This window comes from Gymnoscopelus microlampas, assembly GCF_963454915.1.
Source record: "Gymnoscopelus microlampas genome assembly, chromosome: 14".
NCBI classification, from domain to species: Eukaryota; Metazoa; Chordata; class Actinopteri; order Myctophiformes; family Myctophidae; genus Gymnoscopelus; species Gymnoscopelus microlampas.
Genome location: NC_139951.1, coordinates 19628726 through 19642158, shown reverse-complemented (window position 1 = coordinate 19642158; position 13433 = coordinate 19628726). Strand labels below are relative to the sequence as shown.

At 40.2% G+C, this 13433-nt stretch overlaps 1 protein-coding gene across 1 annotated transcript; it reads left to right on the top strand.

Moving 5' to 3' along the window:
* Positions 1-2161: 2161 nt before the first annotated feature.
* On the top strand, positions 2162-11051 carry LOC311060102 (alpha-tectorin-like; the record flags this gene model as incomplete). The annotated part of the gene is made up of 12 exons (XM_084078226.1): positions 2162-2203; positions 2371-2469; positions 3562-3849; positions 4320-4606; positions 4879-5156; positions 5305-5424; positions 5646-5830; positions 6228-6391; positions 6687-6938; positions 7208-7367; positions 7829-7928; positions 10807-11051. 12 exons carry the CDS (start codon positions 2162-2164, stop codon positions 11049-11051), a joined length of 2220 nt encoding a protein of 739 aa, XP_083934352.1.
* Between the last annotated feature and the right edge of the window lie 2382 nt (positions 11052-13433).

Genomic DNA, 13433 nt, shown 5'->3' with positions numbered 1-13433 from the left:
CCAACTACTACACTCACACCAGTTCCAGAGACAGATTCTACAACCACAGTTTCTACTCGCCCCACAGAAGGTACGACAGAAATAGCCTCCTAATGTTCTTACAAGCAGCACAGCACTAGTATTCCACAATCCACATGATTGTTAATATGAAATTGCAGATAATGAAAAAAGAATATTTTGGCACAGAGTAAAGAGGACAAGATAGTGTAGGCTAGCTAATCTACGAACTTTGTAACCATACCATACACTATTATAGTAGGCTTAACTACATTTTCCTTAGATGCTGAGTAGTTTATCTCTGTACTACTACTACTACTACTACTACTACTAATAATAATATAACAATAACAATAACAATAATAACAACAATAACAATAACACTTCAGACTCATATACCGCTTTTCTAAGTACTCAACAATACTTTACAGACAACAAAACAAAGATGTTTATTAAAGTAAAAGAACAAATTAGAGAAATTAAGGGCCAAACAATCTATATTTTTTATTTGGATTGAGACATTTTTTGTTTGATGTTGAATGTTATGTTGTTGTTGTTGTTGTTGTTGTTTTTGTTATTGTTATTTTGATTTTTTTACTCAATATCTCTCACACAAAGTTGAAAGGGTTGCTATGAGTACTATTTTGATCTACGACTATGAATAAGGAGAATAACTATATTAAAGGTAAGGTGTCCATTGGTGTTGGAGTAAGGTAATACTACATACTACTATATACAACATATAGGTGCCATTAATACAATCAATGGTAAGACATTGATAGTATTAACGGCAACCTGCCATATGAACATCTGTCAGGTGTGTAGAACACATGCCTATAATTTAGCCATGAACAAGGAAATAATCCTCTTATACCTCTAAATATGTTTGAATTAGGTAGAGTAAGTTACAGCATATATTTGAGCAAAATCAGAAGTAGGCCTATATATTACAGATAGTATTATATGGATCCTCTACAAACACAATGCTTGTAAACTTGAATATTTGTAATTTGGTCATTAATATTGATATTACCTCATTTTTGTACACCCTACAGTAGGTCCACTCTACCGTAAAGGTGGAACCGCAGTGGTCCGAGTGAATGATGGGAGCTCTCCCGCCATTCGCCTAGAGCGACCTTTTGACTACTTTGGACGTAGATATTCTCAGATATACGTAAGTATACAATTTTGCTGTTCACAACATTAATTTCATGTATGCGACATCCTGAGTGACATTATTAAAAAATGACATTATTATTATTATGTTTTCTTTGTGTATTAAATGTTTACAGCTGATTGGCAAACAAAGCAACTTCCTATATTAGGTTGCGAAAATATATACGTATATATATATACACACACATATACACACATATATATATATATATATATATATATATATATATATATATATATATATATATACAAAAAAGGAAATAAAGCTCTTTTTAAATAAATGTGCAGTAGATATTTGCTTTATTAATACACTTTTTGACTGTCAGTTGTAGGCCATATACACTGTAAAATCATGTGTTAATTTAACGCTGAACATGTAAAAGATTTCGTTTTTTTACAGTAATCTTTGATTATAATAACACAGCCACAACTGCCAAATATAGTTTGTAAAGTTTGTTTTATCCACTTATTTGTTTTCAGGTCAACACCAATGGACACCTTACCTTTAACAATCCGTTGCGTGAGAATCGACCTCACAAGTTCCCAGCATTTGGGCCTATAGATATAATTGCTCCATTCTGGACAGATTTGGACAACAGTGGAAATGGTGAAATCACATATAACCAATACACCCATGGCAGTATCCTTATTCAGGCTACACAAGACATTAAGCGGTACTTCCCAGGCCTTGGTTTCTCTGCCCAGTGGGTGTTTGTTGCGACATGGTATGAGGTGCCATACCATCGATCTCGAATGGCCCGGTCTCTTGACCTCCGGTCAACTTTAGACCGAACATCAGTAAGTCATTTTTTTGTATTGTCTCAGAAGTAAAAGTCATCCTCCTCCTGTATCAATGGTGCATTGTTTGTTTCTGTTTCATACTGTATGTAAGTGTATGTGAGTTAAATAGTATTTATTTGTATTATTTTTTCAGCGTACAACTTTCCAAGCAGTGTTGATCTTTGGAGACCGGTACACATTTGTATTGATGAATTATGGCAAAATAGCTTCAACATCTCTGGACATACAGGTGAGAACATGTTAAATATTTTTTGAATGATAACAAACATATCTGCTTTCACAGATGCTGTCACAAACACATGACCACGTAATCTGCGATTTGTCTTGTGCGCACAATTGAGACATACATTCACCTGTACAAAACTATTACCCATTGACATTTCTGTGTTTTTCCAGGCTGGCTATGACACGATCAACTCCACACATCATTTCACCATTGGATGCTCCTTCCCCGATCAAACCAGCGACTGTTCAAATTTACGCACAGGCAGCAATGTAAATGTCGCTGGCCGTTGGGCTTTTCGCGTTGACGGTGCACGTGGCTGCACTTTTGATGGTAAAAACACACAAATACAACGTTCAATGTCGTCTTATTTGCACAAATAGCTTAGCTGAAACAATGTATGCATGCACTTCTCATGGTTGTGCTAACACTTACAACTCAACATCAGGTAAATGACCGGGTTGTTACACACAGCCATGATCTAATGAGCTCTCAAAACATTTAACTATAGCATACTGTGTACACAGGGCATAGCCCAAAGTCTGAAAATACTTTGTGTGTGCACATCCCCGGGTATTGACTAGTAATATGTATTCTCAGTTTGTCACACCGCAGAATAATGTGTTATAAACCATCCAGACGAATTTTAATGATACAAAAATTGGAAAGTACAGTATATAAATTTTGTTTTAGCAAGATTTTCTTCAGGGAGACACACAGGCACAATAATAATAATAATAATAATACCATTACTGTGTTTTAAAAGTAATAAACAAACTAAAGAAAATTGTCAAATGGCCAAATTGTCAAATATGACCTTTTGGACATTCATTTTTTTAATGCATTTTTTTTTAATTAATTGTGAAAAATGCCGATCTACATGCTCACAGTCACACCGCCTTGCGTTGTGAGCTTGTAGATCAGCTATTCTGTGGAACCGAGTCAAACAAAATGTAACTCCTACAAGTGCTTGTCAGGGTGGGGGGTCCCCAGTTCAAATATGATTCTTTTGGGGTGTCGCGGCCAGAAAAGATTGAGAACCATGTGTAGAGGACCCTCAATATGTGATTTTGGGCCTTGTATAGACGGCTGGCCTCCAGCCACGTTGTAAAACTATGTGATATGTTGTCATCACTGTAATATCACTCCAGCATTTTTTAAGTTTTATAGAATGTTACATTGGTCTGTTACATTGGCCTTATCCTGTCCTTTTGATTTGTTTTTAAGGTTCCCCTGTCCAGTTGGGTGACTCCTTCTGGAGTGACAGCACTTGCCATCAGTGGTGCAACTGTACCTCAGAGGGCCTGCAGTGCCACGACAAAACCTGTAAACTCTCCCAAATCTGCCGTCGTGATACTTTCCAGTTCTCCTGCCAGAGAGCACCGATACGGAAACCGACACGGACCTGCACTGTGTGGGGGGACCCCCACTATATCACCTTTGATGGTGCACTGGCTCATTTCCAGGGCACGTGCTCTTACATCATCAGTGAGAGTGTGAATCGCATTGGCACTGAAACTGAGTTCAGAGTGGTCGCGACTAACAATCACCGTGGCAGCAATCGTGTGTCATTTGTGTCAGCAGTGGACATATACCTGTCAAATGAACAAGAGACAGCCTATATCAGGATTGGAGCCAACAGGATAGTGAAGGTAAATTCATTGTTAAGGTGAACTAATCCAACCCATCTAATTTTGCTACCATCTAAAGGGCTAGACTGAGCTTGGGACACAGCAACACAGGTGCAGCTACAGTAATAACATAAATAATGGGTTTTTGGATTTAGCTGTGCCAACGTATTGGCATTGGCATGAACATTATTAATTGTATTAGTTGCAGCTGTGTGGCTTACATCACAGTGCACCAAGGTCAACCTTAGCTTGACACTCATATATATATATTTTAATGGGCGATTCAGGGGCTGGAGCCAGGCTAGGTCAACCTACAGTAGTACTTTAGATGATTTTTAGCCTTTAGATGGCAGAAAAGTCACATTGGGCGATGGTTTAATTTCCCTTTAAAGAGCATTATTTGGGTATTTACATTTATCTACGACACTTGTACCAGTAGAATTAGCGTGAATTATATAATATTAATTCTCTTTCTCTCTCTTATATTCCAGGTTAACAACAACAGTGATGTGTCTCTCCCTGCCACTGCAGGCAGTCTAGCTCAGGTGGAAAGTGCTGGATCTTATGTAGTGGTCAGCGCCAGCGATGTTATTGTCCAGTTTGATGGCCATAGCACTCTGATGGTCAGAGTGGGTCAGAACCGCCACAACAGAGTTGTTGGCATGTGTGGTAACTTCAACGGTGACCCTGCAGATGACAAAGCCTTGCCCGATGGCACAGTGGCACTGAATGACAACGATTTTGGTGATGGCTGGAAGTCTCCCAAGAGCCGTTCTGGGTGAGTCAATGAAATATTTAATATTTTTATGTTACATATTACGTCATGAGGAAAACCTTGAAAAAAAATCACTGTATCCAGAATGGTGTTTGACTTTGTACATTTAAGAGTCCAACAAAAAGAACACTCTTTCTTTTTCGTACAACCATGTCCTCTCCAAAAATGTATTATTTTCAACTGAGAACCGTCATGTGTTGTGTTACTGTCGCATGAGCGATGTGACCATACTGCAAAATATTAATTAAGCCTGAACCTCCCCATGTCCTTGATAGATGTGGGGCCACAGATGACCGTAGCGGTGGCGGCGTAGAGAACTGTCACTTCAAAAAGGAGTACTCACGGATGTGTAGCATCATCACCAACACAACTGGCCCGTTCAGCACCTGCCACCTGCACTCTGACCCTCAGCCATTCTTCACTTCTTGTGTCTATGACCTCTGCCTCTACACGCCAGCCAATGGCATGCTGTGTTCTGCTGTCTCGGCCTATGAGACAACCTGTGCAGTCTTGGGGCTGGAAATCCCTCAGTGGCGTGCTGATTTGCAGTGTGGTACGTAGACACTGTATTGATGAATAGCTAAGAATAGCTTGGAAAAACTCATGTGTAGTTACTAGTTGTAGTTAGCCACGTGTCATAGATGTGAATAAAGGTATTTTCCCCTTTCTCTTATTCTGTCTTGTTTATTTTATGTCTCCAGCTGAGACAGACCCCTGTGAGGAGCTGGACTGTGTCGAGCATGAGTGGTGTGGGCAGAAGGATGGCGTCTACGGCTGCTTCTGTGATGAGAACCACCATCGTCGCAACAACGAGAGCTACGGTACGGTACTAGTCACAGTGAACATATATTTTGAAACTGGTCCGTCTTTCAAGATATAATAGGTTAACAGGTCTGTATATATTTTCATTTAATTACATGAATGGAGTTGCTTTGACAGTGGAATGGTTGCCGTTCGAATTTGCCAGAGTCCTTATCATAGTTATCGTTATTGGTGTATTGCATTATAAAATATAATGTATATTCTTATCTCTCTTCCATAGATTCATTTGTCTCATGTGCCAGTAGTGCTGGCAACATGTCCCTGTCCCGCTGCCAGCTGTTTGAAGCTGGCTTCTATCCTGAGGTCCTCCACCTCAAGGACTCATCCTGCAAAGGGACTCTCCATGACGGAAGGCTGGTGTTCCACTTCGATAACAATGCAGAGCAGTGTGGGACAGTTCTCACGGTAAAAATGTCCAAAGTCTAGAATGATTTTGTGTTACAGAACTGCTACAAATATCAACACAGTAGATACAGTACCTGTAAAGAATTCCAGCTGTATAAATAATATTGTTTCTTTTTAACAGTTAGTACAGTACATGGACTTTATTTCAAGTCTGTATGGAATTTTGTTTTTGCAGCAAAACACAATGGATGTAGACAAAATTTACAAAGCATCTATTGAACACGTTAAATTAACCTAAAAATAAAGAACTCCAGCTCACAACTTCACACTTATTGCTAATTCATGCTTTGTCGGATGACCCTTTTGACAAGTATAGCCAGGTAAGTGTTGGCTGGACACTTTTAAGTATGAATTAGCATTTACATCCCTAATACTATTGTGTCATCCCCCCTGACAGAGCAATGGGACCTACTTCAAGTACGAAAATGTCATCCAAGGTGAGGTGGACCCCCATGATGATTCCCCCATCAGTCGCCAGAAGAGTATCCGCCTGCCTTTCAGCTGCGAGTACCCGCTGACCCAGGCTCTGTCTATGAATGTCGGCATTAAACCAATAGAGAGGTGAGAGTTTCACCATGCCATTGCCCCTTCCCAAAACTCATTCCACCACAACCCCCTTATTTCCCATAAATCCTCCCATTAGAAGGTGGCAAGGTATTGTAGTGGTTATCCTGTCCTGTATAGACAAGGTCACACAATGACTTCATTCCCTTTTTGTATATTCTTTGAGTCTTGAATATAAATGGTGATAGCAAATAATTGCTGCTAATCTTATGTTGAATCAAATTATTTCGGCATGGTTTAAAATATCCTGTCTCTTCTCATTCTGATCACTTCTTGTTTGTTTTTTCTGTAGCATTGTGTCCAGGAGACTTCCATCAGGGATGGGCAGTTATCAAATGAAAATGATCCCATTCTTGGACGCCGGCTACCGTTTCCCCTACACCGGCGAAGATAACATGGAAGTGGAATTAGACCAGAGGATGTACATCGAGGTGCGATCGAAGGGCATTGATAAAGGACAGATCGCCACTGTTCTGGACTCCTGCTGGGCCACGCCTGTCCCCAGCGCCGACGGTCCTGTCCGCTGGGATCTCCTTGTTAGCGAGTAAGAGAGATATTGTGTGATTTAAAGTGATGAGTATTAACACTGGAAACTGATCCCCGCACAGCAACACCTCTACACAGCAATTCCTCAGTGTTCAGTCTCAGCTTAACTCTTGAGACTGTTTATACAGACTAGAAATAGATATTAATTGGCATTTTTTTTGCTCATATAAACATAAAAAAAAAAACTGATCTTCTCCCTTACCTTTCAATCCTATTGCTTACGTGATAGATTGCTTTTTAATTGCAATGGTCTTCCCTGTGGTCCAGGTGTCCTAATGAAGAGGACACTACAGTAGAACTGGACAGGAATGGTGTCTCCGACGTGGCACGTTTCTCCTTCAGGATGTTCACCTTCACAAACTACTCCACTATCTACCTGCACTGCCAGATCCACTTGTGTGTGCAAGCCACACAGGACTGCGCTGCTGTATGTATCCATCCGTGTGTGTGTGTGTGTGTGTGTGTGTGTGTGTGTGTGTGTGTGTGTGTGTGTGTGTGTGTGTGTGTGTGTGTGTGTGTGTGTGTGTGTGTGTGTGTGTGTGTGTGTGTGTGTGTGTGTGTGTGTGTGTGCGTGCGTGCGTGCGTGCGTGCGTGCGTGCGTGCGTTGTCCATTGAAATTGACAATCAATATTATGAACTGTGTATGTTTCAGTGTCAATGAAATTAACATTGGTTTCTAATAACCATCAACAACTTTCTGGGATTTAATAGTATTGTGAAATAATTTGACCCTCATTGTCGAGGCTGTTGAAGTTTTGATTTGACTGTGAAATTGTTATTATTATTTTAGTCAAGTGACTCATTTGTATGACAAAGTATACAGTACATTAGGATTAAGTGTCTTTGTGCATCAGCTGTGTCTCAAATATAAATGTCACTTCCCTGCAGCATTGCGACCCTGGCTACCACCAAAGACGACGCAGGGAGGTGTCCTATGACATTGCAGGCATCTCAGTGGGACCATTAACTTGGACAATGCAGAGTAAAGGTACAGTTATCTTATCTTTATGGTGCATTTGGTCACTTCCATAAACTCAGAGATGGCATACAGCAGTGGTTGGGGTACATAAAGAAAAGTGTGTGTGTGTGTGTGTGTGTGTGTGTGTGTGTGTGTGTGTGTGTGTGTGTGTGTGTGTGTGTGTGTGTATATATATATATTCATTGTAAATTCACCCCAAAAGCTGCCACACAGCATTATGAATTTATAAATTCCATATACTGTATCTTTTATTTACCTGATTTGATATTATTTTGTTTTTCCTTTTCCAGCTGCACGGCCGGTTAGGTCTGTGTTGGGGAGTGGCACTCAGTCAGTGGCACCCAGTCTCCAAGTCTCCCACTCCACAAGTCTCCACAAGTTTTCATCCCTGCTGATCCTGCTAGTCACTTTACTGACTGTTGCAACCCTGTCTTAAGAAGAGAACTCACGCACGCACGCACGCACGCAAGCTCACAAACACACAGTTACTGATGTACTGCATGCTTAATATGAAGTACAAATATGATAAAATGAAGTACAGATATGATAAATTATTTTAAAAATCATTTCCAATATGGTTATTTTCAAACCTGTTTTTAATTTGGGAGAAAATGTGAAATGATTTTGTTGGATGATGATTATTCTCTAATTGTTACAGCATGTAAGTAGCTATGACTATTATGTACTTTCATGAAGGAAAAGCAACAGTAGGGGGCAGCACAAGATAAACCACCGAAGACAGCATTGCTCATAGTGGTTATGCCTTCATACTATAATGATGATATAATATATCTGCTCCATGCATTTGAAGTGATTATTTTTACTCAGGAAATGTCTAAATGTTTATCAATAGTCATAATGTAAAAGACACAACTCTTAATTTTAAACTTTTGATTTATTTTTCTGAAAACAAGTGAATTCTTCATTGTGAAAAATAAATTGCCTTTGTAACAACATGAGCCCTAGCATCCATATTAATTTCTAAGCATGTCATAATAAAATGAAATGATGTTTGCTTATGAAAATAGGCAAACATTACATGAAAATTGCTGATCTACAAGCTCACAAGTGTCACAAAGTGACAAATTGTGAGCTTGGGAGAGATTGGCGAAGAGATTGGGTGTAGAGCAGAAAACGGACAGGGGGTGGGGGACCCCATTCAACAAACTTTAAGGTTTTAAGTGGTTAAAGATGATATTTATTCATTACTCAGTTATTTTTTGCGGAGCACTTAACAGATGGAAATTACACGATATGGGGAAAACATCAAACAACTAGGTGGGAGGTGGGAGATGGGAGGATATAAGATTTTATATTTTATCATGATTAACACAAGATAATTTTGTTGAAGTGAATTTCAGTTATCGGGATAGTCATTAATATTCCCCTATGCACGAGTGCTTTGAAAAAGCTGTTGCTATTGATTCTCTGACTTCTTTTGAATTATTTAAGATTGTTGTTTTTGTATTCTGTCCTTCTTTTGTCTGTGTGAAAACAAAACAAGTTATTAATTTACAACATAACTAATTGAACCATGTCAATGCTTGGATATCAGGTTCCTTACCTGAGACCTTGTTTGTTTAATCTCTCAAGAACAGTTTCAGAGCTGTAAAAAACAGCAGAGGGCGCTGTTTTTCCTTTTTTTAACCTGGGTTCCCAGATTGGTTTATCACTAAAAAAGGATGTTCACCAAAAATGTGTCCTTGCATTTTCATTTTTGACGATTATCATGATAATATCATGAATCACAATTATTTTTGAAAATCTTGACATGTTTTCCTTTGGGCTGGTTTTCCACAGAATCTGGCAACACTGGCTGCCATCCAAATTAGGTGTTCTAGACCCAAGAGGAGCTAAGCTTCTTAATACGCTCCTCCGTGTGGCCCGAAAATCCATTTTATTCAACTGGATTCACGAGAAACCTCCACCAGTGACTCAGTGGTACAGAAAAATATATAGAGTACTACTTCCGATGGAAAGGCTCAGTGCTAAGATAAAAGGGAGGGAAAATAACTTTATGGATATATTGCAGCCACTGATAGATTACTTGCCCAAGGATCTACAGTATACTTTGATTTATAAGGGAAGTGATTCTTTGGATTGGAAAGCCCTGGTTGTACTCTTACAATTTGCCTTTTGATGTGCTCTTGTGTGTTTCTTTTTATTATGAATGCTTAACTTCGTGTGCATCTATAGTCTTATGTCATTGTAGTATGCTGCTTGCCCTCCCTTTATTTGTTATGTGTTTTTGGTTGTTTCTTTTTTGTTTTTGTTTGTTCTCCATGTATTGTATGTCTTTATTGTCTTTATATTATCTCAGTTTGTTTATTTGAATACAATTTATGTCAAACCTTCTGTGAAAAAATAAAAAGTAAAACAATTATTAATAATAATACTACTCAAAATAAAAAAATAAAAAGGAACATAAGGTAACAAGCAAGGGATAATGAACGGTGAGCATTAACACATTGGGTCATTGAGAAAAGAAACCCTGACAGGGTGATTAGACGCCGGCGCAAAAGCTGGATATGACCCTGATCTTGGTCTCATTTAGAGTGGGAGGTCGACTTAAGGGCGGAGTCCCTCGACCATGACAGCATCCATCCAATCGTATTGGATCCTAAACATTGCATACTGTAACCAAACTCATAATTAAGTGTCATGGTGCATCCCCGGCTTCTTCCTTTCAAAAAGTGCCTTGGTGGTTTGTGGCTCCAGTTTGAACTTAAAATCTTAACAACCTCCCTCTCTATCTGACAGAGGGAAACTACGGCTGGGAAATAAGTCAGAAGAGGCAAGGGATATGACAGAAGGTGGTTGGTCAGAACAAGCTACCAGGGAATTGGTCAGATTTCCTGCATGACTGTTTGAACGCGCTTTACCTTAGTCTCCGGGAAGATTGCATCTACTGCCTGGCCAGAGGGCAAGCTGGTCTTCATTACATCTGGCATCACAGTGGTTGGCACAGACACCAGCCACTCCATGCTGCCATGTAACCATGAAGAGGCCGACACCAGGATACTGATTCACCCTGGAGCATGGCTGTTCTACCTGCTTGGTACTCACTATGGATACAGAGTGACCGTTATCCTCCGGCAAGTTCCATGCCCTGCTCATCAAGTATCATCATGACATCATGACAGCAAAAAACACAAAGACATTTCAACAAATAAACAACATACTTGGTCTGTAACCCTCCCCTGTAACTTTATCTTTTTTCCTGTATGAGGATGTAGAAAGAGTCGCCTATGTAATCATGGCATTACACAATTGATACAATTGTGACACGGGTAAGGTGAACAGGAAGTGTTTGGGGTTGTAGTAGGTAGGTATCGTTTACTCTCAGATGTTTTGCACATTTGTTAGCGAAAATTGGAGAAGTGGAAAAGGCCTTACCAACCACAGGATCACTTGAAAGTATATGCCAGCTAGTGCTTCTAACTACTAGAAGTTCGGGCCGCTTCGCGGCCCTCACATCTAGCGTTTACCTCACATCCACCTCACAGCTAAGTTGCACCAGTGATCCAACTGATATTGCCATATATGGAGATCTCTATCTGTCATTCCTTGACCGTTTTATGGGCACATATGCTGACTGATTTGTTAGGGCCTGATGCCATTGTGATATCGTAGCTTTGCTGATATCTAGAATAATCACTGCAGTATTTCAGGTCACTGTATCTTTATTAGCTTTCAAGTCTCGTGTACAGGAACCGGCTTGGGTAAACATACATACTGCTTGCAAGCAGCCTTGACTGCGCATGTCAGAATACTTTCTAACCAGGGGCACCAGACTTAGTATCTGGTGCCCTCCTCCGGACTGGAGTGATAGAACAGGTTATAATTATCAGGATATCACAGCCATGATGACACATTTAGGTTAGACACAGTCCATATTTGTCTGTAGCTGCATTGCAAAGTCGTTATATGGTTATGGCAGATGATGGTGACATGAGCTTGACAATGTGGTTCGTACGTCTGCCCAGCCTCCCGTAAGGACATTTTAATATAGGAAGATGTGTGGAAATATTGGGCCTTAAATGTACTGTAATTAAGGGGGGAAAAGCTATTGCAACGGTGACATGGCAGTATAAGTTATGTGTGTGTGTGTGTGTGTGTGTGTGTGTGTGTGTGTGTGTGTGTGTGTGTGTGTGTGTGTGTGTGTGTGTGTGTGTGTGTGTGTGTGGGGGGGGAGGCTGTTAAAAGATCAGCCGGCCAGGGTGACGGCTTGTGTTGGTAACCGGAATACTCGCTCCAAAAACGCCCCCATTTTTTTGCGGACCAGTGGTTCTTGTATTCTTGTATTTGTTTTACTGAGGATAAGGTTCGAAATAAGTTTAGGTTTAGGCATCTTCTTCGGCCAGAAGAACAAAATGATGGAGGTTTGGAACACATTCCATCAACTCAAGATTCACTGCTGCAGCACGTGAAGCGAGTTGCCTACCAGTCTAAGATCTGGGATCTTCGATTCCTTGAGATCTGAGCCTACATATTTCATGACCTGTGGCATTAAAATGCCTAGCAACCAGAGATTTTTCTAACCTGACTCTGCCAGATGGGGCGGTATTGAGTTCACAAGTTCACAATACAGCCTCCATCTGGGATTGCTCAGAATGGAGTTTAAACCGACCCAGGCCCAGTCGAACCAATTAGCGGCAGCTATGGGTGGGATCTTGGTGAGATCGGGTGTGACGCCATCGAGAAGCGCCTGCTGCATTGTAGTTCTTTCACTATTCATCATGGTTGAATAGCTATCTGTAGACACGTCAATATGATTGGTTGGAGTTAACACACCCAGACGGTGATAGACAAACAGTACCATCCAATCACCTGCCAAGTAGCTCAAGAAAAGGGACCGTCCTCTTCAGCGGTTGGGCTACCGAGATACTAGATGGAAGTAGGATGTGAAACAAGTGTGAAGCAAGCTTCTTACTTGGAGTCAGGTTAGGACATAGCAAAAACCACAAGGACATTTCAGCACATAAACAACATACTTGGTCTGTCCTCCCCTGTAACTTTATCTTTTTTCCTGTATGAGGATGTAATCATAGCATTACAATTGATACAATTGTGACACAGGTAAGGTGAACAGGAAGTGTTTGGGGTTGTAGTAGGTATCGTTTACTCTCAGATTTGTTGCATGTTTATTAGCGGAAATTGGAAAAGTGGAACAGGCCTTACAACCACAGGATCATTTGAATGTATATGCCAGCTAGTGCTTCTAACTATGTGCTTAATAGATTGAGAGGTATAGGTGAAAATGTAGTAGACAATAAAATGTATTTGCCACACATAGGGGAGGATTTCTGAATAAAAAGGCTAGTCCTGTCCACAGTCTTAACTCTAGACATGCAGTTGTGTAGTAGTGTCTTTTCATCATACCCCTTGCTAACGATCACATAATACAATAGCATAGGGCTTGTCTTTCATACTCAGACTCAGTGCTACAAATTCTTTTCAATCTTAACAATTGACTGTATGGTAGACTGTAAGGAAGGGGGACACCTCTGGTTA